Source organism: Protopterus annectens, chromosome 1.part1 (genome assembly GCF_019279795.1).
Source record: "Protopterus annectens isolate FY-2018-M chromosome 1.part1, PAN1.0, whole genome shotgun sequence".
NCBI classification, from domain to species: domain Eukaryota; kingdom Metazoa; phylum Chordata; order Ceratodontiformes; family Protopteridae; genus Protopterus; species Protopterus annectens.
The window spans coordinates 461305353-461332195 of record NC_056726.1 but is presented as its reverse complement, the minus strand read 5'-3'; the positions used below and the strand labels follow the sequence as shown (position 1 = coordinate 461332195).

At 41.5% G+C, this 26843-nt stretch overlaps 1 protein-coding gene across 1 annotated transcript in view; it reads left to right on the top strand.

Moving 5' to 3' along the window:
• Positions 1–260: 260 nt before the first annotated feature.
• Positions 261–26843, top strand: part of COG2 (component of oligomeric golgi complex 2) — a 1275772-nt gene continuing 1249189 nt past the window's right edge. The window contains exon 1 of the mRNA XM_044076075.1: positions 261–490. Within this exon, the coding sequence (XP_043932010.1) occupies positions 419–490 (72 nt within the window). The 5' untranslated portion in view covers positions 261–418. The remainder of the gene's footprint in view (positions 491–26843) is intronic.

The following is a 26843-nucleotide window of genomic DNA, read 5'->3' as shown; positions in this document are numbered from 1 at the left end:
TGATTATATATGCAAAACGAATTTTGTTTTTAAATATAGGTTATAATTGCTTGCTGCAATATTTTTAATTTTTGCACTACTTGTCTCTGGGCTTTGCACTTCTGCGACGCAGGCTTGGAAGTCGTGCTTAGTAACTATTCACAAGTTTTCAACCTTCTGTTGATGCTCCTGGTTGGTGGCAGGGACTGTCATTGCAGTCTGGCCGCTTGGGGCGCTGCGAACTTCTTTAAGATCATGACTGCAAGAAGTTATCGCTCCGTGCTTATGTAGCGTGTAGTGCGTTGGTGGTTATGCCATGTTGGCGGAAGTGTTCAGTTTATTGTAGTACTAAATGGCATCAGAAAGTAAAATTGTTGATTTTGGATAAAGGGTAGTTTTTTCTCAAAACTCCTTTTGGAAGTACAACACATTTGTCATCATGGAGAAAGCGAAAATAATCTTGCCCAAAGGACCCGAAACATTGTGCTTTGATAAAGATGAGTTCATGAAGGTAAACAGTAATGAGGAATAGTTTGTGTATGGCACCGAAGGAAATCTGCAGGTGTTTAAAAAGGCTACAGGTGTAGTTTTGTAGTTCGTGGTGTCAGTAACCGGCTGGGATTGAGACAGTGGCTGTGAATTCTTTAATATATTGGTCAAGCCTGTAGAGCTGAGGGTTATAGCTGGAAAAGGAGCGCTGGGGGGTCTTACACTGCTCAAAATTATAACGTAGTTTAGTAGTAGTGGAACTGAACTAACTGGTATAATTTTGTTTAATGTTTGCCACCATTAAATAGGGGGATCTGGTTTACTTAATTGGGAATAAGGCTTTTTTTTAACTTTATTTTTTAGCAAAACTGTATACTCCTGTTTCCTTGCTGCATTTTGTTAACTGCATCAAGTGTCACTGTGCCACTAATTCAAGATTCACTGTGCTACCGATTCATTTGGTAGAGAGAGAAAATCTGATGTACCAGTGTAGAAACAACAGTTGACCTAAGCAGAAGAAACGAGGATACACTCACACAGATATGACAACACCAGGATACAGAGATCGTATCAGACCATGGAGCTGAGGGGTGTTGTCTTCTGTAGCATATGTTGTCTAGTGTTTTTCTCATCCACCGTGAAATTAAAAACTGAGTATTATTAACGATGCAGATTTGTAGGAATTTTTGAATTAATACAGCAACATGTAGCTGGTTCCATCATTCATTTCTCTGCCATAAACGTATAATAATTAGATGGATGTTGTAAGCACTCTGATTTTGCACAGTTCACATCTAGGTCTGTGGCCTTCATAGAGGTTTTTTTTTTTTAAAATAGAACCACCTGGACATCTGTGAAAAAAAAATGTTATTTTAGTGCTCTTTATCAAGAGCAAGGAGTGGCAAAAGCTTTTTGTAAGGTGACAAGGGTTGACACTTACCTCTGGGTAACTTTACTTTGTTATCCCTGAAGTATAAGTTAGTGATCACTTGCACATTTTGACTGCATTAGTGTAGCATTATATCTCTGTAGAAGATTGGTTAGAATATACTCAACAGAAGTAATTATTTGTGTGCAGGTTAGGCCCAGCAGAAAGTAGTACTAGTTGTGTGAACGTAGGGAGCAACTGTTCCATCCATCATAACTTGAAGTCACCAGGTGATATTACATTCCTTCCTTTTAGTGCATACATAGCAATAAATATGGATTCTGGAGATGAGTTGGGTCAAAAGTAGATGAGCGACAACCACAAGCAGTTAAGTGAACCTGCCAGGATGAGGCTGGACAGCCTGCCATTTTGGGTGCAAAATGGTCATTATGGCAGCTCTTCAGGGTAGTGGTGGAAGTCTAAGCTCAAAACATCACTACCATGTCTGTCACCTGGATTTTATTTTTCCTGAAAGTAACACAAGTGTTATTGAAAACTTGGGCGACACCTGGTCTGAGCCAGGATTTAGTTACAACAGGTATACTATACCATTCTTGAGTAACCCATTTTTTTTTTTATATCAAGTTTTTTGCTTATGCTGCTAATGTTCAGTACATAGATTTTATGGATTTAATACAAAAAAGGGTTAGCAGGGGGAGACAACCCAAAGGTTCTACAGCAGTTGCTTAGGGATAAGATCCAGTGTTTACTTCACCGTCACTACCCTAAAAAGTTGAAGTACTGCTGTCTAGAGCAGGACCTGTTGCGTAAAGCTCTTTTAGTAGGTGTAAGTTGTGAATTGCTTGGAATATTTTTGTATGCTTTGCTGACTCACCAAACATCAAGGGAGTTATCTATGAAGTTTATAGAGAAATGGACATAGCATATGACAATATCTTATTCAGCTTTCTAAGTTACTAAACCAGTTAAAGCTAAACAAAGGTTTGTCAGTATCCGTGAACGATTAAAGTTCAGTCTAAAATAAATATGGGTATGAAAATGAGTGCAGTAACACGAGTGGCACAGTTAACAGTAGTCCAGAAAGGACAGAAGACAAGAGTACCTCTCGAATTAAAGAGAAGTTTATAGAGCCATTCATTTTAATGGTGGAGAACAGAGAGATAAACAAGGGAAACAGTTTTCTATATCTTTCTGACAAAATACCAAAATATCCTGATTTTGGAATGTTTGGGTTTTGGAAAAAAGTGATTTACATTGATTTTGCCATCTTGGGCTGGAGCAGTCATTCACCTTAACTTGTACTTTTTCCTATGTTTACTAGCTGTAACAATGTCAGTTTGCCATCTCTTTTCATTTTGCGTGTATATAGATATATAATAGAATCATGTTAATTACTGGAAATTACACTTAAAAAATCATGGGTATAATTGCTGGATTTCATCTCATGAAAACAAAATTTTATTTATTTTTTAAGAACTGTAAATCAGTAATCCCTTTGGATATTGCGTGGCTTCTGGGATGACAAAAAAAGATGGCAAAAGAGAAATAAAGATAATAAGATTTGTGTAATGACCAAATTGATCTTTTCCTTTTGGCTGCTCCCATTAGGGGTCACCACAGCAGATCATCTGTTTCCATTTCTTCCTGTCTTATGCATCTTGCTGTGTCACACCAACCACCTGCATGTTCTCTCTCTCACCACATCCATAAATCTTATATGCCTTACTCTTTTCTTCTTAACTGGCAGCTCCATCCTTAGCATCCTTCTCCCAATATTCCCAGCATCCCTCCTCAGCACATGTCCAAACTAATGCAGTCTCGCCTCTCTGGCTTTGTCTCCAAACCGTGCAACCTGAGCTGACCCTCTAAAATATTAATTTCTAATCCTGTCCATCCTCATCACACCCAATGCAAATCTTAACATCTTTAACTCTGCCAGCTCTGACTTCTGCCTTTTCATCAGTGCCACCGTCGCCAACCCATATAACATAACTGGTCTCACTACCATCTTGTAGACCCTCCTATTTACTCTCACTGGTACCCGTCTGTCACAAATCACTCCTGACACTCTTCACCACCCACGCCACCCTGTCTGAACTCTCTTCTTCACCGCTCTTCCATATTCACCATTACTCTGGATTGTTCATTCCAAGTATTTAAACTTATCCACCTTCACCAACTCTACTCCCTTCATCCTCACCATTCCTCTGTCTTCCCTCTCATTCACACACACATATTCTGTCTTATTCCTGCTGACCTTCATTCCTCTCCTCTCTAGAGCATATCTCCACCTCTCCAGGGTCTCCTCAACCTGTTCCCTACTCTCACTACAAATCACAATGTCATCTGCAAACATCATAGTCCACGGGGATGCCTGTCTGATCTTGTCTGTCAACTTGTCCGTCACTATTGCAAATTAGAAAAGGCTCAGAGCTGAGCCTCGATGTAATCCCACCTCCACCTTGAACGCATCTCTCACTCCTATCACAGAGACCTCACCACTGTCACAATGCCCTCATACATATCCTGTACCACTCTTACATACTTCTCTACCACTTCTGACTTCCACATACAATACCACAACTCCTCTCTAGGCACCCTGTCATATGCTTTTTCTAAGTTCACAAAGACACAATGCAACTCCTTCTGACCTTCCCTATACTTTTTCATCAACACCCTGAAAGCAAACATTGCATCTGTAGTGCTGTTTCCTGGCATGAAGCCGTACTGCTGCTCACTAATCATCACCTCCCTTTTTAACATAGCTTCCACTACTCTTTCCCGTAACTTCATGCTGTGGCTAATCAGTTTTATTTCTCTGTAGTTAATACAGCTCTGCACATCACACTTATTCTTAAAAATTTGTAGTGATACACTTCTCCACTCCTTAGGCATTGTCTCGTTGTCTATGATTTTGTTAAACAAACTGGTTAAAAACTCCACTGCCATCTCTCCTAAACACTTCCATAAGTTTGTCATCTGGACCAACAGCCACAACAGTCTTCATCCTCTTCATAGCTGTCTTTACTTCCTCCTTGCTAATCCGTTGTACTTCCTGATTCACTATCCCCACATCATCCAACCTTCTCTCTTTCTTCATTCATCAGCCTCTCAAAGTACTCTTTCCATCTGCTCAACACACACTCCTCATTTGTGAGTACATTTCCCTTATTATTCTTTATCACCCTAACCAGCTACACATCTTTCCCAGCTCAGTCCCTCTGTCTAGCTGATTGGTGCAGGTCCTTTTCTCCCTCCTGACTGTCCACCCTTTCATACAACTCACAACCTTTCATAAAACAGATGATCAAATTGATGATCTGGATGAAATATATTGATTACTTTATATGTTAACATGATAAGCCTCCTAGATGCTGCTGTTTCATTTCAGAGGCTAATGTGAACAATTGTCCAAATTAAGTGACATTTCAGAGTTGCATTGTATGCACATGATGATGGCGGAACTTTGCTGCCTGGGTTAGTCTAACTAGGCTATTTTTATGGGAGGTGTGAAGTGGTATTTATACTACTAGTGGAAATTTGGCCCAGGTTTTGGGAATCTTCCCCTGCTCTTTTCAATAAGTGCTGTGGGATCTTTAACATCACCCCGAGTTACAACCAACTCCTGCAGAAGGAACCTCAGTTTTACATGTCATCCAAAGGGTGGCACATTCAGGAGTGTAGCAACCCCCTAGTGCTGTATTATAGTATTAGCAATTTGAAAATTAATTAATTCAGTCAACAGGAGTGGGAATAAAACTTACAACCTTTTGATCTTCCAGCACCAAAGACAAGTGTGCTGCTTGTTGAGCCACTGACAGTCTTGACACTTGACACTGTCTTGATTTGGGTGGAAACTGAAAGGGTAAGTCATGTATAAGCTGTCCATCATGTGCTAATGAGGTTGTGAACTTAGCCTGTACCTGACAAATGGCCTCTGTTCTGGTGGATGTTAGTAATCCCCACCCCTGTAATATTGCAGACAGCACCACTGTGTCATTGAACCATGACACTTGGATGTTGCCATTGTTGTTAGCCACAAGTGCCCTCCTGACGTTAAACCTATATTTTTCTGTTGTGCTGACCCTCCACCAGTGGAACCAATGAAAGTAAGAACACGCAATTCACCCTACGCATATGCTTTCCTGCCTTCCTAAGCATGTATAGCATTACACATTAAAATACAAGTATAGCCATATGTACCTTATGTAGATACTTCAGCTGCAGACTAGATGTGCAGGTGACCTTGTTTCTTTCCCTTCAAATAAATTGGAATGTGTTTTGCTGTCCTGCAAAGGATATTACTAACCTGGTGTCTGTGTCTCACCAGCTGGCACATAAGTGCTTAATCCAGTTATAGAATCGGAACTTGCGCTACTATCTTTCTTTATTCTTAACAAAGATGCAAACACCATATTTTGTGTAGTACAAGTGGCATCAAAAAGTCCTCAGCCTCAATAAGGTGCTTCTGTGTGGGTGGCCCCATCTCTTGCAGCACTACATTTATTTTAGTTTGTTTTGATTAGCTTGATAACTGGCTATGGGAGCTGGTACAGGACCCACTTTCAGCCATAGCCTGAGACATGGCAACAACCAGTAAGAAATAGCAGAAACAACATAACCTGAAACAGTATTAAAACAGATGATGTAATACAATTTCCAGTGACAGGTAACCAGACTACAAAATGTCATTTCCAGAATTAGGCAATGGAAAATGTTCAAACCAAACAGCTGTTACTTTGTAGTGGAGAAATACAGTTAAGCAGTATTTTCTAACAAGAGTCCTGCTGTCCAGTATCTCTAAAACTGACATATTAGTATTCTTGAGAGGTATTCCTCTGTTTTGTTATTTAAATTGTAAATTTTGTCTAGAGAGCAAGTTTCAATGACAAGCTTGCTCCTTGATGCAGGGGCAATCTTGCAGAGTGACTTTTCTGAAGTAGTTAGGGAATGGGAGGTCTTTATAATTTGATTGCCCCATTGCTTCTAAGAGTATAGGGAGATTGTTGAATTTGTACTTTATTAGCAAGGGGTTGACAAATGTCTTTTTGTATAGAATTTCATAACAGTAACTCTCCACTGCACCTGTTATAAAATTTGTTATGGACGTCCTAAATCTGTCCCGTGCAAAGTCAGGTTTGTCGATTACAGCTTTACCAAGGAAGTGCATGTCATGTGCTCAGATGGCAAACAGTAGCACTTCTTCTCCTGGATAGCAGTTGTCGATTATAGCTTTTCCAAGGAAGGTTATGCAATGTGCTCAGAAGGCAAACAGTAGCACTTCTTCTCCTGGATAGCAGTTGTCAATTACAGCTTTTCCAATAAAGTGCATGCCATACGCTCAGAAGGCAAGCAGTAGCACGTCTTCTCCTGGATAGTAATATTTTCCAGACATCGCCCCTTTTGGATAAACATGCTGGAACATGTATACCTGTTGGTAAGTATATCAGAGAGAGAGAGTGGGTGTGGGTGGATGTGAGTATGCTTTTGGATCACCGTACTTCTGGCCACCCTCCTCCTCCTTTGTGCACCTGTTTATGTTGCATTATTTATACTATTCACAGTTTACCCCCAGTACAGTACCACTGGCCAATGGCTGTCACACATGCACAGGCTCCTCCCAACTTATAGAATGTAGCAATGCCTCAACGTATGGTCCTGACACACCAATTCCCCTACTCCATGTCCTTCACAATGTTTCTATTTTACATGGTGCCCCCCTCCCAAAAAAAAAAAAAAAGATGTAGTCCATCAATGCAGCACTATTCCATTGTCCATTATTCCCATTGTCGTGTGTGACGCAACATCTACCTTAGTGTAACTGCCATACACCACGAGGTCTTTGGTACTTGCAGATGTACTTTACCAGGCAGAACTTCCTAATTGCTGTATCTCCTATCCTTAACTCTTAAAAAAAAAAAAAACTGCAAGTCTACAGAATTTGTATTAAATATTCTGTATTACACAGTTGTATTGTATTGAATTGAGTTAGATTGTGCAGGATAATGCTTGCATTTTTTGCATGCTAACAAGGACCATGTAGTAGAGACATTATGCTGATAATTTTGCTCAGAGACACTTTTTTTTTTCTTAATAGTCACCATAGCTCATTGTGCTATCCAGACATGTTGACAATTTCAGGGTGTGTATGAGGCATGTGACCAGTATGCTTATGCGCATGACATGTGTACACTTGTAGCACCATGACACTGTTCATTGAAGGGATTTTGCTCCACAGTGCAGTGTTGTGCTGTGCAACATGTTATCTAAAATGTGCATCTCTACAAACATGGCTACCATTTTCTACTAGATCTGATCAAACTGAGTGTTCATGGCTACTTGAGATGTGGAGCTCAGAGCTTCAGCTTGGTGTGCTATTGAGAGAGACTTCCAGGAACATCTGATAAAGCAATATGATGGGCCATTGCAGACATTAGATGCCTGGTAGGAGCTTGCCAGAATGGTGCGTTATGACAGTGGAATCACACATTCTGATGCATTGTGCTGGCATTGCTACAGTATCCAGAGGTGCTGCCATCCTGACATACTTTAACAGGAGAAGGCAGAGATTAGGCAGAGACAGCCAGAGATGTGTTGTAAGCAGTTTCTAAATGTTTCCAGTACTCTCTGCTCTCTTACACTACCTGTTTTTCATAGGTGATTACTAGGCTAATAGCACAAGAGCCTTTACAAGTTTAGCCAGTAATACACAGGATATGACAATATTATATCTAAATTCCCCAGATATGGATTGGGGAAGTATCAGGGTAATGGGTCATTAGGTATTGGTGCCCTGAGTCACTTTACAGACTGCCTCTGTCCATAAGGGACATGTGCAGTACTCCAGGAGTGAATTTATGGTTCCCGATCCATTTATCCAAATTCTTTTTGAAGAGTGTGAGGGACATGCTTTGTTTTATTAAGATGGGAAGTTTATTCCATAGATGAAGTAGGCTTTGGGATATGAATCTGTCTCTCCAGCAAGTTCTATTAGAGTCACAAATAAGGTTCAGGTCCATGGAATGTGTTACCCTCGTATAATTTTTCTTGCAAATATGTACCATTTTCATCAGGGCTGGATCAGAGAATGCCTTGTAGGTCAGGCATAAGTCCCCTCTCAATCAGTAATGAAATGGAGTAAAGGAATAGGGTCTTTAGATGGTCTGCATAAGACATGTGTCTTACACTATTTTTTTAGTGAGGAAACCTCTGGGGACACTCCAGTTGGTGGTGTAAGTACCTGGTTATGTACATGCAGAAGGGAGCATTGTACTCCATTATGGGACTGATGAGGGTCAAGTACAGTGACACTATGACTTCCTTTGATCTTGATGCCGTGCCTTTTACTTATAAGTTGTGCCACACAGTGGGATTTCCTCACTACTGTAGCTACTTGATGGTCAAAGTTTAAGTTACTATCTGTCTGTGTTCCTAGATCCTTTACTGTTGGGTTATGTTTAGGGGTGTGATATTGATATTGTAATTTGCAGGGATATCTGATTTACTGAAGGGTGTGATTGTGCATTTTTTAGCATTATCCTCAGACCATGGTTTTGGCACCAGTCATTTGTCATGTTTAGGCCTGTTTGCAGGATTTCAACATCATTTGGGGATTCAGTGATTGCTCCCAGCTTACAGTCGTTAGCGAACAATATAAGCCAGAGGCCCCCAACATTGGCCTTCACTTCAGAGAAGTATATGCCAAACAGGAGGGGTGCCAACATTGAGCCCTGTGAGACACCACTGGTAACAGGTTTCTCATCGAAAGTGGCTTCATCTATCTGAACAACATGTGTCCTGTCAGTGAGCCAGTTGGCTATCCATCTGGCGATGTAGGGGTTTATGCCTAACTCACTAAGTCTATGATCCCCGAATGAGGATTGTGTCAAAAGTTTTGGCCAGGTCTAGATGAGCAGTGTGTACTGTTTTACCGTCATCCTTGGCCCTGGTGGCTTTCTCAAAGAAGTCCACCAGACTGATCAGGCAAGACCTCACTTTGACAAAAGTGTGTCTATGTTGTTCTTGATCAGGTCCATAATAATTCTCTACAGGGCCTTGCAGATGAGACTGGTCAAGCTTATGGGACTGTAGTTCCCTGGGTTAGTTGATGCCCCCCCTTTGTGCAGAGGGACGACTGGTGCAGTCCTCCATTCCTCCGGAGCAAATTCTGTTCAGAGGCTACAGTTAAAGAGGGTTTCTGGTGGCCTTAATAGATTCTGTTTTAAGCTATTTAAGAAGCATGCTGGAATATTGTTGGGGGACCCATGGATGCTGTTTTTTTGGCTTTAGTGAGCGCAGTAAGGACTTGTTCCCTCATAATAACTGGTAGGGGGATGGTTGCGTGTATTTATTTGGGTGTAGTAGGAGGTGATGGGGGAGAAGTTTGAACTGAACTTGGCCAGCAGGTAGGATGTGAATGTTGCCATTCATGATTAACTCTGCACATTGCTGAGCGTTTCCCCTGAGATTACGAACATAATACATAATTTAAAAAAAAAAAAAGTTATGGTTATTTTTCACCTGGAAGGCTATGTTTGCCTTGTAGTTTGTTTTGGCAGAATAGTTTGTTTAGACTGGTGAGTGTCTTTTTTTTTTTTGCACTGATTTGTCTGTTCTTAATTGTTTCCTTTTGTTAAATTGCCTGTTTATGCTAAGGGTTCACCACCAAGGTGGTTTATTTTTGCTGGTAATCCTAGGTTTGACCTTTTCAAGTTTGTTTAAGAGTGCATTTGTTTTCCATCTTCTTCCTAATCTCTAATTCCTTCCTCCTGTAACTATAAAATGTAAGTCTACCAAAGTGGAGGAGCAGGAATTGAACATAGTATACTGAACCATTTAAACATCAAACTGTGTGTAGGTCTGTAAGCCCTTTCAAAATATAGACTGTAGATTTATTGAGTATAGAAGTGGTCCCATCCACTTTTTAATTATCTTTTAAAATGGTCCATCGAGCTGTTTTCTGTAATTCTCAGAGAAAGTTCATTCCACAGTTTAACCAGTGACTGAGTGATAAACTTTGCTGTTAAGGTGGTTCTACACATTTAACGTTTGCAAGTGACTTGCCCACCTCTAGAGGTAGTTTAAAAGGCTGGAGGAGTTTTAAGTTAAGTACTACCCTTAGGTCTTTATTATATAAGCTCTTAAAAGCTAAACACAATTTTTCTTTAACCCATCTGTAGCCAACAGAGTACAAGCCAAGATTCTTAAGACTGCTGTCATGTAATAAGTCTTTACAATCATTTTTTTTTTTCTAAATTTCCATTAAACACGTCAGTACAGTAAGGTCACTTCTTTTATATGTGCAGGAGTTGTACTCCCAAAACTGGTCTTAACATAAGAGATGAATATTTCTTCGAGAGTGGAGTGTAAGTGTGTAGATACACTTTTAAGGATAAGCCCTCCAGTAATTAATGCCTTACTTTTGACTGTCTGTGCATTTGTCATGAACTTGAAGTGGTTTATAATTCTAATTCCAGGATCTTTATACTTTGTAACTTTCTTTAAGTCAGTAATTGACCAAAAACCAAAAAAAAAAAATTGCACTATTTTTCTCAAGATTTATTTTTAAACCGTTATCATTCAACCAACTTGAAAGGTTTGAAATGATTGCTTTCATATTTGAGATTTTCACCAGTCTTTAATATCATCTGCATATACCGTCATCCAGTAGATTTGAAACAATTGAATTAATGAAAATACTGAGTTGAAAAGCAGCACAGGACCCAGGACTAAGCCCTGTGAAACTTCCATTGTAGCATCAGCCCAACTTGGAATAAAAACCGTAGCCCATCACCCTCTGATACATGTCTTTCAGCCAACAGGCTATCCATCCAGCTATAAATGGATTTATGGCCAGCTTATTTGTGATTTATATAATAACGCAATGGGGACTAGTATATTTGATCTAATTAAAAGCTTTTGACAGAACACCAGCTATTATACATACATCTGTGGCCTTTCTCACTGGCTCATAGAAACTAAATTTGTTAATGTTGACTTCTTTTTAGTAAACCCATGCTGATGTGAGTTATAGACAAGCAGAAAGTAGCGTCTTCCTCCAAAACAGCCAAACGGGATCTTTTAAAGACTTGAGCCTAATTGCTTTGCAATTGGTTATTTAAATCAAATGCTCCAACTTTGTGGATCGGTGCTACACTGGCAAGTTTCAGTGACTTAAAGCACTTTGATGATAATATATTACACAAATATATTGTGCATCTTGGCTATGAAGCATCCAAGTATAGAATCAGGACCTGCGCTACTATCTTTCTTTATTCTTAAAGATGCAAACACCATATTTTGTGCAGTACACAGATTATCAGTGTCATTTTTATCTATATTTTAGTTCAGCCTTTTGAAATTTGCCCCCCCCCCCAAAAAAAAAAAAAACAAAGATGTGAACATGTAACATACTTGGTTTTGGACTCAACAAATACATTCGCTATCAAGAAGCTAAGCCCCATCACCCAGTACTGTGGGAAACTAGAAGTGCCCCCTATTAAGTAGACTTTCTCCCCATATTCCTGGTGAAAACTTGTGATAACCCTTCCAGTCATCCAGACTGATTGCTAAGGAAGTACCTTGGTGGATAGATAAGGGCAACCTATTCCAGAAACTAGGTATACATTGGATTAGGTATCTGTTATGGTTTTGCTCTTTTTTTTTTTTAATTTCTCCAAATCTTTTGGGTTTCTAATAATGTGATGGGAATGAACCCCATTCCAAAATCGAAGTACAATTAAAGTGCATGAAATTACTATTGTTTCAATCTTTGATGTCAGCCAAAAGTGCTCTTTGCAGCACTCGCAATGTCCCCAGTAATGACTCCTACAATTTGTACGGTGTTACACGGATTGGAACATATCTAAATACGATTGTAGATTTTTATTTTTTTTTTATAAGACCCGTTGCTTTGACTACTATTGGAACTGTATCTTCCACATTGCTCTCATTTCTGCCTGCGGATACTGATATGACTTTGTGTCTCTCTGTACACAAGACACTGTAGTCACTGGGTGTAGCAATTTCAATGATCAATGCTACTTTTGTTTTCTTTTCTTGGACCACTATATCCGGTTTTCTAACATCTATCTTTTGAACTGTTGGTAATGGGTGATCTCATGTGATATAAACTTGATCATTTTTTCTGATGCTTTGTGGTTCATGTTTCCAGTATTTTTCAGACACTTCAGTACCATAATTTTTACTCAATCCCCAGTGCAACAATTTTGCCACATTATTATGCCTTTCAGTATACAGTCCTTCTGCCATTAGTATGTCCAGCCAGCAACGAGGTGTGCAACAGTTTCCAATTTAGGTTTTACAAAACCTACATTTGTCTTTCTCCCACATGTTCTATGGACTTTGTAAACCAGTGTGAATGTAGCCCACTATCTTGGGCTGCCAATATTAACCTTTCATCTCTTGGTTTGAATTCACCTCTCCTTAACCATTCCTGCATTCATTCCTGATCAACATGAGGCTCTTCCAGAAGTTTTCTATACTTGCAAATATATTTATGCTTTTTGATCAACATGAGGCTCTTCCAGAAGTTTTTTATACTTGCAAATATATTTATGCTTTTTCCACATTTTTTGCCTTCTCATCTAATCCTTCGCCTTATATTCTTTCTTTTGTTTTTTGGCAAATTCAGTTGCTGCCTGATTTTTACATACTTCTGGTTTGATTTCCATTCCTGCTTGACACGGATATGCTTCTGCTAAATTAAGCAGAGAAGGCATCTTAGTTTTATTCTCCTCATGTTTTAAAACTTTTGCTACATTTGGGTATTGTGAGGTCAGCAGATATGTGCGGAGTCCTGCGATTGCAGCTCTACACATGTAATCACTTTCAAGGAGGCCCATCCCGCCTTCCGAAGAGGGAATATATAATCTTGGTGCACACTGATTTTTATAAATCATTTGATGAGCATGAAGCATCCTTTTTGTTTTTCTATCTAATCTATCCAACATGTTTTGGGGCCAGTCATTCACTCCAAAACTGTAAGTTAGGACAGGAAGAGCAAATTGTTTTATGGCTTGGGCTTTGTTCCTAAATATCATTGCTGTTTTCAGAGTTAATTTAAGTATTCTAAAGTATACCTTACAATGATTTATTTGCATTTATTCATATTTTATTGTTGATCCTTCATCAGTTCCCATATATTTATACTCTCCCTCTTGCTCAAGTTCTTTTATATCACGTTCTTGTCCCAGACTGATGTTTTCGTGGTGCTGCAGTTTTCCTGCTTTAAAGGTTGCTTTTGCACACTTATCAAGACCAAATGACATTTTTATGTCATCTGAAAAAGTTTTGACAACCTGTAGCTGTGCTTTCAGTTCTTTATCTGATGAGCTATGCAGTTTTAAATCAACAAAGAGATGAGAAGTCTTTACACTTTGTTGTGTTTTTAGGGGCCAAATTGTAGCCATGGCCTAAGTTGTTAAGTAAACGGCTTAATGGGTAAGTGGCAAGGCAGAACAGCAATGGTGACAGTCACCCTGGAATATCCCCTTTGAATTTTTATCCCTGGGATAATCTATCCTTTATCATGGCTTATTTGCAAAGTGGTCTGCCACTGCTTCATGGTCACTGTAATTTAGTCAGTGTAGGGTGCATCTTATACATTTTTAAGCACTCTTTTATCCATGAATGTGGGATACTATCAAATGCTTTTTTAGTCAATCCATGCCATACTTAAATTTTTCTTTTTACAGTTCTCCAGTATGACTTCAGCAACAAATGATCCTTTGTTCCATATGACTTTCTTTTATTGCTGTTTTGTTCTACTGCCATAATTGCATTTTTTCCAAATGACTATAAACTCTGTTAGCATCAATTCCCATGTATAGTTTATATGTCGTCGCAAGGCAAGTTATTGGTCTATAATTTTTAGGGTAGTTTGCAGGTTCACTCTTAAGGAGCATTGTTTTGCCCGTTGTTAGCCAGGTTGGTGTCTGTTCAGGATGCACATATAAATAGTTCTTACTCATTGGTAAATCCTCATGCAAAGATGTTAGTACTTTTAACCAAAAGTTAGGTACTGCATCTGGGCCTGGGGATTTCCAGTTAGAGGTTTTTCTTAACTTTGCCTCAATCTCTCTGGCCATTCTATCCATTTAGAATCTTTGGTATGTTCCACAGGATCTTCATAGATACTTCTCTAGAATGTATCTACTTCCTCTTTTTTGGCAGTCTTTCAGTTCCTTTTACCTTGGTTCCCAGTTCTATATAAAACCTTTTTGGGTCTTCAATAAATTCCTTATTTTGTACTTTTCCTTTATATTTATCTGCGTATCTTCTAAGTTTTTCTGCTTGTGCTGAAATTGTTAGTTTGTTATTTGCGATAGTGCATGATAGCTCCTGGTTTGTTCTAATACTGTGCATTGCTTTAATCACATTTATCTTTCTTAGTATTTGTGTTATGCCATGTGGTCTTGTTGATGTAGGTTTAGGTTTCTAGAATGGGTGTTTGCTTTATCACTTGTTCTGTTTTCTGTTTAGGTGAAGGAGTTCAAAGAATGCCAGGTCATTCATAGCACAGAAAGCTGAGAAGAGATCACTCCTCAGGGGTCTGTATGACACTTGACTAGAGAGACATAGCTTTTAGTCTTAGAGTAACCAAGGGTAATGACACCTTGGGTCTTTTTGGTGTGGAAATGTTGAGGTCTGTCAAGCTGATTCAGGTGCTTGGTGAGGTACTTGCTGAAGGGTGCATTAATAGTCAATGATGGGCTTAAGTGATGAATGAGGTGGGATTAAAACTTTTTTGGGGGCCTTGACTAGCCAGATAGCAGTCTTTAGCTATCCTAAAAGAGTTCATTAACATCTTATAAACTTTATTATAAGTTCTGTTAGCTGAAGATTAATTAGATTTCCTGTAAATATTAAATCTTCTTTTTTTAGCCTTTAGTCTAGTTAATGATCTGTTAAGCCAAGGAAACACACACACACACACACACACACACACACACACACACGCTAAACATGTTAATTGTTTTTCCAGTCACTTACAACTTGTAGACAGGTTTTCTTGAATATTTCCCATCCATTAAATGCATTATCTCTATATGCTGCTTTCTAATCAACTTTAATAAGGTACAATAGTAGACAAAGGTCTGTAATTTTAGAAGATTCACATATGTACTTACCTGTTCACTCTGGGGAAAAAAATTTTTTGGCACATCTATGTATTTTTGTTATTTTACTCTGCACTGTATTGCTTCATTATGCTTGCTCTTTTTGCACATTTTATGTAAATGTATTTCCTGACTGCTTGAATCTTACTCTTGTACTATACCATTAACTTTATGCAACCACGTTTTCATTGTATTGCTTGTGGAGCTTTTCTCCCCGGGCCTCCACTGAAAATGGGCACTTCTTGGCCCAGTGGACTTCCCCAGTAATCAAACTGAAATAAATAAATAAATAATACAGGAGGTAGTAGTGACTCTGCTAGTAATTGCATGTATGTGCAGTCTGTGGCAATCCAATGCAGAACTGCAACTGCGTACCTTCCATGTGTATGTAAAAACCTTTTCTCGTTGTGTTGTCCTTCCACAGATCTGTTGGTAGCAGAGGAGGAGGTGCGTCCCAACTCACCTCTCTACACTGGCTGAAGTGTCTGATGCTGCATTAACAGTTTACCACCAGGACTGCTTTTCAGCAGGGGAATGATGGTCTCTTTGATGGAAATGATAGTAGAGGGTCATCTGTGCTCTCTTTAGCTATTTCACAGGAGAGGGAGAGGGGAGTAAAGGCTATTTTTTGTGTGGCCTAGATGGACCTACCCTGGTGTGCTAGTGTTGGTGGGTGGTTGCTGATTACAGCCAGTTGGCAGCAGCATCTGGATGCATGCAGTAGAATGGCATGACTGCTGGTTTGGCTCATAGAGTTGCATGACTGACAGGCCTCAAGGAGTGGGCCTCCATGCACAAAAATCTGCCACCCAGGTGTTTGTGTGTGTGTGTGTGTGTGTGTGTGTGTGTGTGTGTGTGTGTGTGTGTGTTGCCTGGGTTTATTGCTTTCTTTGCTTAGCCTGGCATCTGTCTGTGCCAAGACCTTAACCTATCCCCATTCAGTTGTGCTCCCTTGTGTGTCATTCCCATTCATTGTTTGTTGTCCAACCCTCACCATCACCACTTGTGCAGCCTCTGTATGTTTGTGTCCATTCACTGTTCTCCTGTCATCCTCTGTCTGCTGACCTTGTCTTTCTTAGTCTCTGAATTGTTTCTTTGCTTGCTTCTGCCACCTGTCCCTTCTGCCTGTATCCCAACCACAGACTTCTTTCACTTTCTTCCCTATCTGCTCTTCTTTCTATACATATATATGTGAAAAAGGGGCTGTGCTCATTCCTAACAAAAAGTCCCCACCTTTCATACCTTATGGTTACCCTTGTGTGTTTCCCTCGGCTTGCTGTTCTCCCAGTTTCCTCCCCGTTTATGTGATTAACAGAGTTTTTACATTGGTGTGAAACACACTCTGGTCTATGTAAGAGACACTTTTATTCCTCTTTTGTGAAGAGTAGAAGCAGTATGCAGCTTTATGATGCTACATTGGCATAATGGTTATGGTGTTTACCTTACAGACACAAGGTACAGGGTTCAATTCTCACATGGGGTAACTGGCTAGGCTTAAAATGGCCCACAAGGGCAGTTAGCTTAGTACAAACCTATGAACCTTGATTCAACGTCAGTAGCTTACCTTTATTGTGATGTCAGTCATGAGTTCTAGTGTAGCGCTTCTGCAGCAGTTATACAGCCTAACATGGCTTTTCCCACTAGGCGTCTGCTTATTATCCAGTCCTTTCCTCATTCTGCTGGCACTATTCATTGTTTAATCCACATCTTATTAACTATTTCGTTTGTCACTCACCACCCTCCTTAAAAATGAGCTCTTTCCAGATTTGCAGTTATTTGATGTAATACTTTTTAATGGATTTTGTAACTTTTATTGAAATCAGTCTTGTAGAGGTAGCATTTTCCATTCTTGTTAGTTCTTATAGTTAGTGTAACAATGTTGTCTCAGTAGTAGCTGTTCATTCGTCATGTTACGTTGTGCACTGTTACGTTTAACAAGACATTGGTTACTTAATGCTCCTGTTGTCTTTTAGAGTGCAGTCGTTTAGATATGCTAGGTTATTTTTAAACTGACTTTCTTATTTTACACATTTGAACAAAGTGTTTGCTTTCTTCAGACCATTATATGTTTATTGTGAAGTAAAACCTGTGCTGTTTGTTCTCTACTGATGATTTAATTTTTTTTCTGGCATTAAAGTAAGGTGCATTAGGCACAAATTACTGTTTCTGCAGCAGTTTGGAAGCAGCAAATGGTACTAAATGTTTGATGTACTTTTGAAGTTTGCGGTAATCTGTTTGAGGCCTTTGAGATTTAGATGTGCATTCACAACTCATTGGTGTCGTCCTGGGACAAAGGTGCCAGGTTACAAGTGCAACATCTGATTCTCGCCTCAGTATTATGATGTAGGCAACTTGTTTAGGTACTAATGGAGGCAGCTTGTTTTGCTGACATTTCAGAATGTTTTGATGTATTACTGCATCTGTTTTTCTTGCAGTGAAATGTCTTTTAACTCTGCTGACACTTAACTGAAACGCATCTTTGAGTTGTTGATTCTGTTTTCTGCTATAAAAAGTAAAGCTGAGATTATGACTAGTGCAGTCTTCCTTTCATCTCCTGATAAGCCATTGAGTAAGCAACTATATAAGCCTTAAGATCAGTAATGCACACTTAGGTTGCCATTATGAAGAAGGAGCAGACCTTACAGGGGTGTAGAGGCCCTGTAACATTAGGTCTTGCAATACCTGGGTGTTCTGTTATTTCCCTGTAATGTACACCTGGCATTGTTGCTTAATAAACTGGATAGCTGACTCATTCTTGCACTGTCACAGGATCAGCTGACAAGTAACCTGCAGTATGTCATTCTGTTCCCGATGCCCTGAATTGGACAGTCAGTGCAAGGAAGTTAGCTCTTGATTCTGAAAAAAGAGAGTTTCTAAGAGCCTTGTTGGATTTAGGAAACATTTTTTACTCTGCTGCCTTCCTCAGTGTCCTGACTCACATGCCAGTTTGCATAATGATGCTTTTTTATGTCAGATTGCACATGAGGAGGTTTCAACTTATTTGTGAAGTTTTCAGCACCATTTGAAGGATCATATGGACTTCCCCACTGAAGTTCCTTCTTGGATTTCATAGGTAGGTACTAGACTATTTGCCCTAGGGCCTATATAAGCCTAGCCAAAAAGGTACCCTGGCTTTCACCACCCAAGAAAATTATTTTCCTGTGCCCCTGTCGAGCAAAGCCACAGAAGTGATCCCTGGGGTGAATTTCTTATTTCCCATCCAATCATCAAGATTTTTCTTGAAGAGTGCTAATGAGGAGCTCTGTTTGACATAGGTAGTCTGTTCCAGGGTATGGGAAGTCTCTGGGACAGGAATCTATCTCTCCAGCATGTTCTGTTTACTGTGGTGACAAGGTTTAGGTCCCTACAGCGTATAGTTCGGAGGGATTGGGATTTTGTTTAAGTGGAGCATGTCCAACAGCTCTGGGTTTGACATAGCTTTGTATGTTAGGCAGAGATCGCCTCTGAGTAGGCGATATGCGATGGAGTCAAGTTGGAGTTTTTTTAGATGGTCTGCGTAGAGTATCTGTTTGAGGCCAGTAATTCTCTTTGTGAGGTATTTCTGTGGCCTCTCCAGTTGTTGCAGATGTCTTGTGAGGTACATACCAAAAGGGGAGCTGTACTCTATAATGGGAACAATGACCTCTTTTTTTTTTTTTTTTTTTTTTTTTTTCTGTGTGAGAAACCTTTTGTGATGAGGTGTGCCACGTAGAAGGATTTCCTGACCACTGTGGCAATGTGATTATCAAAGGAGAGACTACTGTCCACCTGTGTCCCAAGGTCTTTTATCACACTTTCGGTGTTAAGTAGACTACCACCTATGTAGTAGTTCATGGGTACAGAGTTTTTACCAAAGGGGATGACAATGCACTTTTTGGCATTGAGCTTCAGGCCATGGCTGGCTTTGGCACCAGGCATCTGTCTCAGTGAGGCCTTTCTGTAGGATGTCCACATCGTTAGGAGTTTCGATTATGGCTCTCAAACTTTGTTAGCCAAAGATGACCTGCGTTAGCCTGTACTTCAGAGAAGTATATACCAAACAGGAGAGGACCCAGGACTGAACCCTGTGGTACTCCACTTGTCACTGGTCTGAAGTCGGATTTGGAGGCTGCTACTTTCACAGTGTGGGTTCTGTCCATGAGCCAGTTGGCAACCCATCTTGTGACATAGGGATTTATACCTAGTTTAGTGAGTTTATCTATAATTCCAGCGTGGGGGGAAGGTATTGAAAGCCTTGGCGAGGTCTAGATAGGCTGTGTGAACCACCTTACCCTCATTTATGACTTTGGTGACTGCTTCAAAGAAGTCTATCAGGTTTAGGAAACATGATCTGCCTTTTACAAACCCGAGCTGGGTGGAGTCCATAGTTTGGAGATTACCAGGGTCTTTGTTTATGAGTTCCATGATGATACGTTCCATGGCCTTGCAGACCAGGCTCGTCAGGTTAATGGGGCGGTAGTTCCCGGGGTCCGTCGTGGCTCCCCCTTTGTGGAGTGGGATAACCGTCACAGTGCGCCATTCAGTGGGCACAAAGCTTGAGGTGAGGCTATGATTGAACATGGTACTTAGGTGGGGTGCCAGTTTATTCTGTAGTTCGTGTAGAACGCAGCCTGGGATATTTTCAGGTCCCATGGATGCTGTGTTCTTGGCTTTGGAGAGTGTGTTTTTTACTTGTGCAGCCGTGATTACAGGAACTTTGCATTCTTCTGGTATAGAGATGGGCCCTTTAGGGGGTGGGGGTGGGGGGTAAAGTTAGCACTGAGCCTATCTGCCAGGATGTTATCAATATCAGTTGGTTCTGTATATTTATTGCCATTGTGCTGTAACTCGGAGCAGATCTGAGTGTTGCCATTGAGGTTATTGACATAGCTATATAATGCTTTGTGGTTGTCTTTAGAGTCAATGGCAATTTTGTTTTCGTAATTAGTTTTGGATGATTTTATGAGGGATCTCCGCTTCTTACTGAGGCTGACCAGGGAGCTCCTCCAGTCATGGGATTTTACTCTTTTTTGCAAGTTTCTTTCTTCTGTTGTAGAGTTTGTTTATGGCAGAGGACCACCAGATTGGCTTCTTTTTTTTGGAGGATAACATCTTGGTTCTGTTAGGGATAGCATGATCCATGCACTCATGTAAGTGCTTATAAAGTGCATTTGTGTAGGATTCAGCAGTCGTACCTCTATTGTCCGTCTGCATGGGTGTAATGAAGTTTGCCACTTCTGTCTTAAGAAGTGTGAAGTTGGCTTTGGAGAAGTTTTTACGGTGGTTTCCCTAATGGGGGCGGCATGTGGATGTCTAGGGTGCCTAGCTAGTGGTCGGATCTGACCAATGAGGAATTGACCTCTAGTGTGGAACACCGGTCACCCATGTTGGTAATGACCAGGTCTAGGATATTGCTGCCCCTGGTGGGGGTGTGAATAAGTTGATCCAAGGCATTGGAATTTATGAATTCCAGAAAACGTTGAGCAAAAGAGTTGGTACATGAGTAGTTTTCCCAGTTAATAGTTGGGTAGTTGAAATCGCCCATTATTAGGGTGTTGGGTTGTACCCTAATATATTCCAGTGTATCAAGGAATGAGGAGTGGGAATCCTGGGGCATGGTGGGGGGTCTGTAGCAAGCTACAATTTGGATTGCAGTCTTGCCCAGAGTTAGTTGCACTTGGATAATCTCGGATGCATTATGCTGTGCAACTAGCCTGGAGGTGTGGATTTCCTTAATGAATATGGACACGCATCCACCTTTAGTGCTTCGGTCTGGGTTAGGTGGCTGAAAGGTGTGGTATGAATTATAGCCTGGTAATGCAGGGGTGCTCTCTGGAGCTTTGAACCAGGTCTCTGTCACTGCATGGATGTCTATGTTCTCCATTTTAAGGCGTGCCTCAAGTGAGCACATTTTGAGGTTTAGACTTCTAGCATTGAGTAGCATTATCCTCAGATTTTGCTTGCTTGCACCTGTTACGGTGGTGAATTTGGCATTTGAACCTTGCCTAAAAAAGGCATTATAGGGTTGGCAAGAGCCTTAGCCAGTATCTGGAATCCCAAGGGCGACAGGTGCAGGCCATCTCTGGCAAAGCATCGTGTTCTGTCGATCATGTCATCCCAGGCAGACAACTACAGGATCCCCTTAGAATGACACCAGAAGCTTAGCCAATTGTTGAAGTCAGTCATTTTGTCCTTGTACTGTGGTATCATTCTGGGTGATGGCAGGATGCTACTGAGGGCTAGGGTCATACCTGCCTGGGCTACAAGATCGGAGAGCTCCTCCATGTCTCTTTTCATGTAGTCCAGGGAGGTAAGTCTCAGGTCATTCACACCAACATGGACAATGACAGAGTCCTATTTGTACTTGTTGTGGAGCGATCTGCGTGCGTTATGTGGCAGATCCTGGCACCCTACAGGCAGCTGACAGTGACTTTCTCCTTGTTTAGAGTGGTGAGTGGAACATCATTGTGCCTGACTATAGAGTCAACTATGACTAGAGTGTTGAGTACGTTGTTATGCCTTATGGGCTGTGGTTGAGTGGCACAGTGAGATTGTGGGCTATGTGTAGTTTGGGTTGTGTTGGGGGGGTGAAGTTTGCTTGCGTTTCTGCTTTGTTACGTCCCTGTTGCTTGGGTAGGTTTTTATTGAGAGCCTTTGCGAATGTAGGTGTGTGTTTTGCATTTCTATGTGTGTGTTTTTTCGTGGTGTAGATTTTGAGGAACTATGTGATGAGTGTGGTGTGGTGCAAGTGTTTACCTTCTCCTCTTGACTGTCTATTCCAGTCTTTGGTCTAGAGAGCGTTGCTTACAGTTTGGCTATATAAGTGCATCTCTCGCAGGTTGTAGTGTTGGGTAGTAGGAGGAGAGGGTTATCTGTGTACATGAGGCAATTGCTGCATTGCCCCAAGATGCCCAGATTCATCAGGTAGACAGGAGAAAACACCGGGAGCTGACCCTTAGACATGCCTAGATATAGGTGCTTATTTATTAAGTACCAAAAACTGCTTTCCTCTAGACAAGTCAGGAAAGTTGTGTGCTGTAGTAACTTGTAGCTTATTCAGTGCTAACAATGAGTTCTGAACAAGTGCTGAGCTCAAAGAAACAGACGTGAGTGCTGAAACAAGGTTAAACTCTTTCTGGCTGAAGAAAGTCTGTTCTTCAATTTTTCCCTTAGAACTGCTCTGTTAGGAACCTAAACAGTTTACACCTACACTAAAAAGTGCAGCACTTGTTCCAAATAGCTTTTTCTTCTCAAAAAGCTCAGCACTTGTCTTATAAGCATATCCCTTGTCTTATAAGCATTCTCTTTGCAGGTCAAGCACTCCTATATTATACAAATCTCTCACTAGCAAAACCCCCCAGGAGTGCCCACTTCCCTGCTAAGCCCACTACTTTTCTGTCTCATACCAACTCATAATTCTTTCTAGCATGTCGAAGGGTCAGATGCTGGCGTCCTCTCCTGCCCATTTGGTGAATCTGGGAATTCTGAGACAATGTTACAATTGCCTCATGTACACGGACAACCATCTCCTCCTCCCATGTAACACTAACACTTGTGAGAGATGCAGCTATTTAGCCAGACTGGAGGCTGAGCTCTCTCAACTCAGGACTGGCAAGACCAGGCAGGAGGAGAAGGCAACTACACACACCACAATACCAGTCTCACATAACTCAACCACACCACTGAATCAAACACATAAACACACTAAGACATACTCGGAGGCTCTGAGTAAAATTTACCTAAACAGCAGAGGCCTCCAAAGCAGACACCCAAGCAACTGCAAACTCAATACACCACACAAACAACACATAAACAACAAAATCAGTGTACAAAGCAGTCACTGCCCTTAAGGCCAAATACAACACCAAACATACTTGTCATAGGTGACTCCATAGTCAGACACGCTGACGTCCCACTCACCAGACTGAGTAAGGAGAAGGTCACAGTAAGCTGCCTGTCGGGCGCTAGAATCCGCCACATAACACAAGCACTCAGGTCTCTCAACAGCAGGTACAAGTACGACTCAGTCATTGTCCACGCTGGTGTCAACGACCTGAGACGTACCTCCTTGGACTGCATGAAAAGAGACATTGAGGAGCTCTCTGATTATGTAGCCCAGGCAGGTATGACCCTGACCTTGAGCAGTATCCTACCTTCACGTAGAATGATGCCACAATACAGTGATAAGATGATCAGCTTTAATAATTGGCTTAAATTCTGGTGTCATTCAAAGGGGATCCAATGTCTGTCTGCCTGGGATGACATGCTGGACAAGCCACGCTGCTTCGCAAGGGACGGCTTGCACCTGTCACCCCTAGGCTTCCGGATATTGGCAAAGGCTCTTGCCACCCCATAGTGCCTTTTTTAGGCAAGGCTCAAATTCTAAACCTACCACCCTAGAACACAAAAATAAAAAAACTAAGGGTAATGCTGCTCAATGCCAGAAGTCTCAATCTCAAGATGCACGCACTCGAGGCCCTTCTCAGTATGGAGAACATCGATGTCTGTGCTGTGACAGAAACCTGGTTCAAGGCTCCTGAGAGCACCCCAGCACTAGCAGGTTTCACCTCATATCATGCATTCCGGCCCCAAAATCCGGACAACACCAAGAAAGGAGGGGGGGTGTCCATATTCATAAAGGACACCCACACCTCAAGGTTGGTGGCAACGCACGATGCATCGGAGACCATCCAGGTGCAGTTAACCATAGGCAAGACTGCTCTGCAATTTGTAGCATGTTACAGGCCACCCTCTCAAACTCAGGAACCTCACATGGCCTTCCTGAAAACAATGGAGGGGATAAATGTATCTCCAAACACCATCATACTAGGTGACTTCAACTACCCTAATATAGACTGGGAACACTACTCAAGCCCAAACACTCTAGCCCAAAGGTTCCTGGAGTTCATAAACTCAAATGCCATGGAACAACTAGTCACCATCCCCACAAGAGGAGAAAACATACTTGATCTCATCATCACGAACATGGGATCACAATGTTCAACACCGGAAGTATACCCCTCACTGGTGAGATCAGATCATAAACTAATCTCGCTGGAGGTCCTCATCCCGCCCCACCTGAAACAAAAAGACCACAGTGAAAAACTTCTCAAAAGCCGACTTCACACTTCTAAAAACTAGTGTGGTCTCCTTTAAGGCCCCTGAGCCAGTGGTAAACATTACTCAAACCGCTGAATCACTTACAAATGCCTTCTACCAGCACCTACAGGACTGTATGGATCAGGCAATCCCAAACAAAACTAAGACTCTCTGTACCAAAGGCAAGCGTCCAGTCTGGTGGACCCCAGCCATAAACAAGCTCTACAACAAAAGGAGGAAGCTACTACAAGATAGAGCAAAATCCTTGAAAGGTAAGACACCTTTGATCATTATAAGTAAAAAACTAAGAGCTCTCATAAAATCATCCAAGGCAAATTTTGAGAGAAAAATCGCCAATGATTCAAAAGACAATCATAAGGCCTTCTTTAGCTATGTTAGAAACCTAGGAGGAAACTCCCAGATATGCTCAGAATTAGTTCAAAATGATGTGAAGATTACTGAACCTACACACATTGCCAACATACTGGCTGACAGGTTCAGTGCAAACTCCCCTCCCCCAAAGGAGAGATATCTATACCAGAGGATTGTAGCCCCCAAACATCTCCAACGCCCAGGTGAGAACTGCTCTCTCCAAAGCAAAAACACAGCATCCATGGGACGGATGGTGTCCCGGCTGTGTGCTCCATGAACTCAATGAGGAATTAAACCCAGTTAGGACAGCTGTTTAATCTTAGCCTCACCTCAGGATACGCACCCAAGGAGTGGCACACGGCGACTGTGGTCCCACTTCACAAGGGCGGTGCCTCCACCGACCCTGGAAATTACCGTCCCATTAGCTTGACAAGCCTTATCTGCAAAGCCATGGAGAGGATCATAATGGAACTCATAAATAAAGACATAGGGAACTTGCAGACTTTGGATCCAACCCAGTTTGGCTTTGTCAAAGGCAGATCATGCCTTTTAAACTTGGTTGACTTTTGAGACAGTCACCAAGGCCATTGATGAGGGAAAGGCAGTTCATACAGCCTACCTTGACCTGGCAAAGGCCTTCGACACAATACCCCACTCAGGTATCATCAAAAAACTCATCAGCTTGAATGTAAACCCATACATCACAAGATGGGTTGCAAACTGGCTAAGTGACAGAACCCACAGGGTCAGAGTTGCTGGAGCCATGTCAGACTCAAAGCCTGTCACAAGTGGTGTCCCACAGGGCTCAGTCCTGGGTCCACTCTTGTTCGGCATCTACTTTTCTGAAGTACAAGCAAACACAGGAGGGTTATGGCTGACAAAGTTTGCAGATGACTGCAAAACACATCTGACACAGATATCCTTCAGAAGGGCCTCACAGAAACAGATAACTGGTGCCAGAGCCATGGCCTAAAGTTAAATGCCAAGAAATGCATAGTCATACCCTTCGGGAAAAACAAGGTTACCCCTAGCTACCATATAGGTGGCAATCCACTGAGCACAGAAGAAGTCATCAGGGATCTGGGGACCCAGGTTGACAGTAGCCTTTCGTTTGACACTCATGTTGCTAAAGTAGTTAGGAAAACCTTCTACATTGCCCACCTGATCATGAAGGGATTCACATCTAGATCAAGGGAGGTCATCGCCCCCCTGTACTCATCACTCATTAGACCTATGATTGAGTGCAATGCCCCATTCGGAATGTATCTGACCAGACACCTGCAGCAGCTGGAAAGGCCCCAAAAGTTCCTCACCAAAAGGATAAAGGGTCTCAAAAATATGTCTTATGCTGCCCGACTGAAAGAACTCCAGCTCTATTCAGTCTTATACCGCTTGCTCAGAGGTGACCTGTGCCTGACATATAAGGCCATGTCAAACCCTGATTTGATGAATATGCTTCACCTCAAAAAATCTAGATCCCTCAGAACCACAAGGGCGGGAGACTTAAACCTTGACACGGTTATTAATAGAACATGCTGGAGGGACAGATTCATCACCCAGAGACTCCCTATGCTGTGGAACAAAATCCCGGTACATGTGAGGCAGAGCACCTCGCTGGCCTTGTTCAAGAGGAATCTTGACCAATGGATGGGGGATCGCAGATATACCCCAGGGATTACTTCAGTGTCACTGCTTGACAGAGGCACAGCAAAATAATAGGCATAGTTTTATTCAAACTAAAGGGGTGGCGAAAGCCAAATAACTATGGGCTAGGCTTATAAATGCCCTTGGGCAGATAGCCTAGTATGAACCTATGAACCTATGAAACTAAAAAAACTGGCTAGTTTTAAGAAACAAAATTAAGCTAGAAGGCTTCTCTCCAACACAGAAAGGTTTGG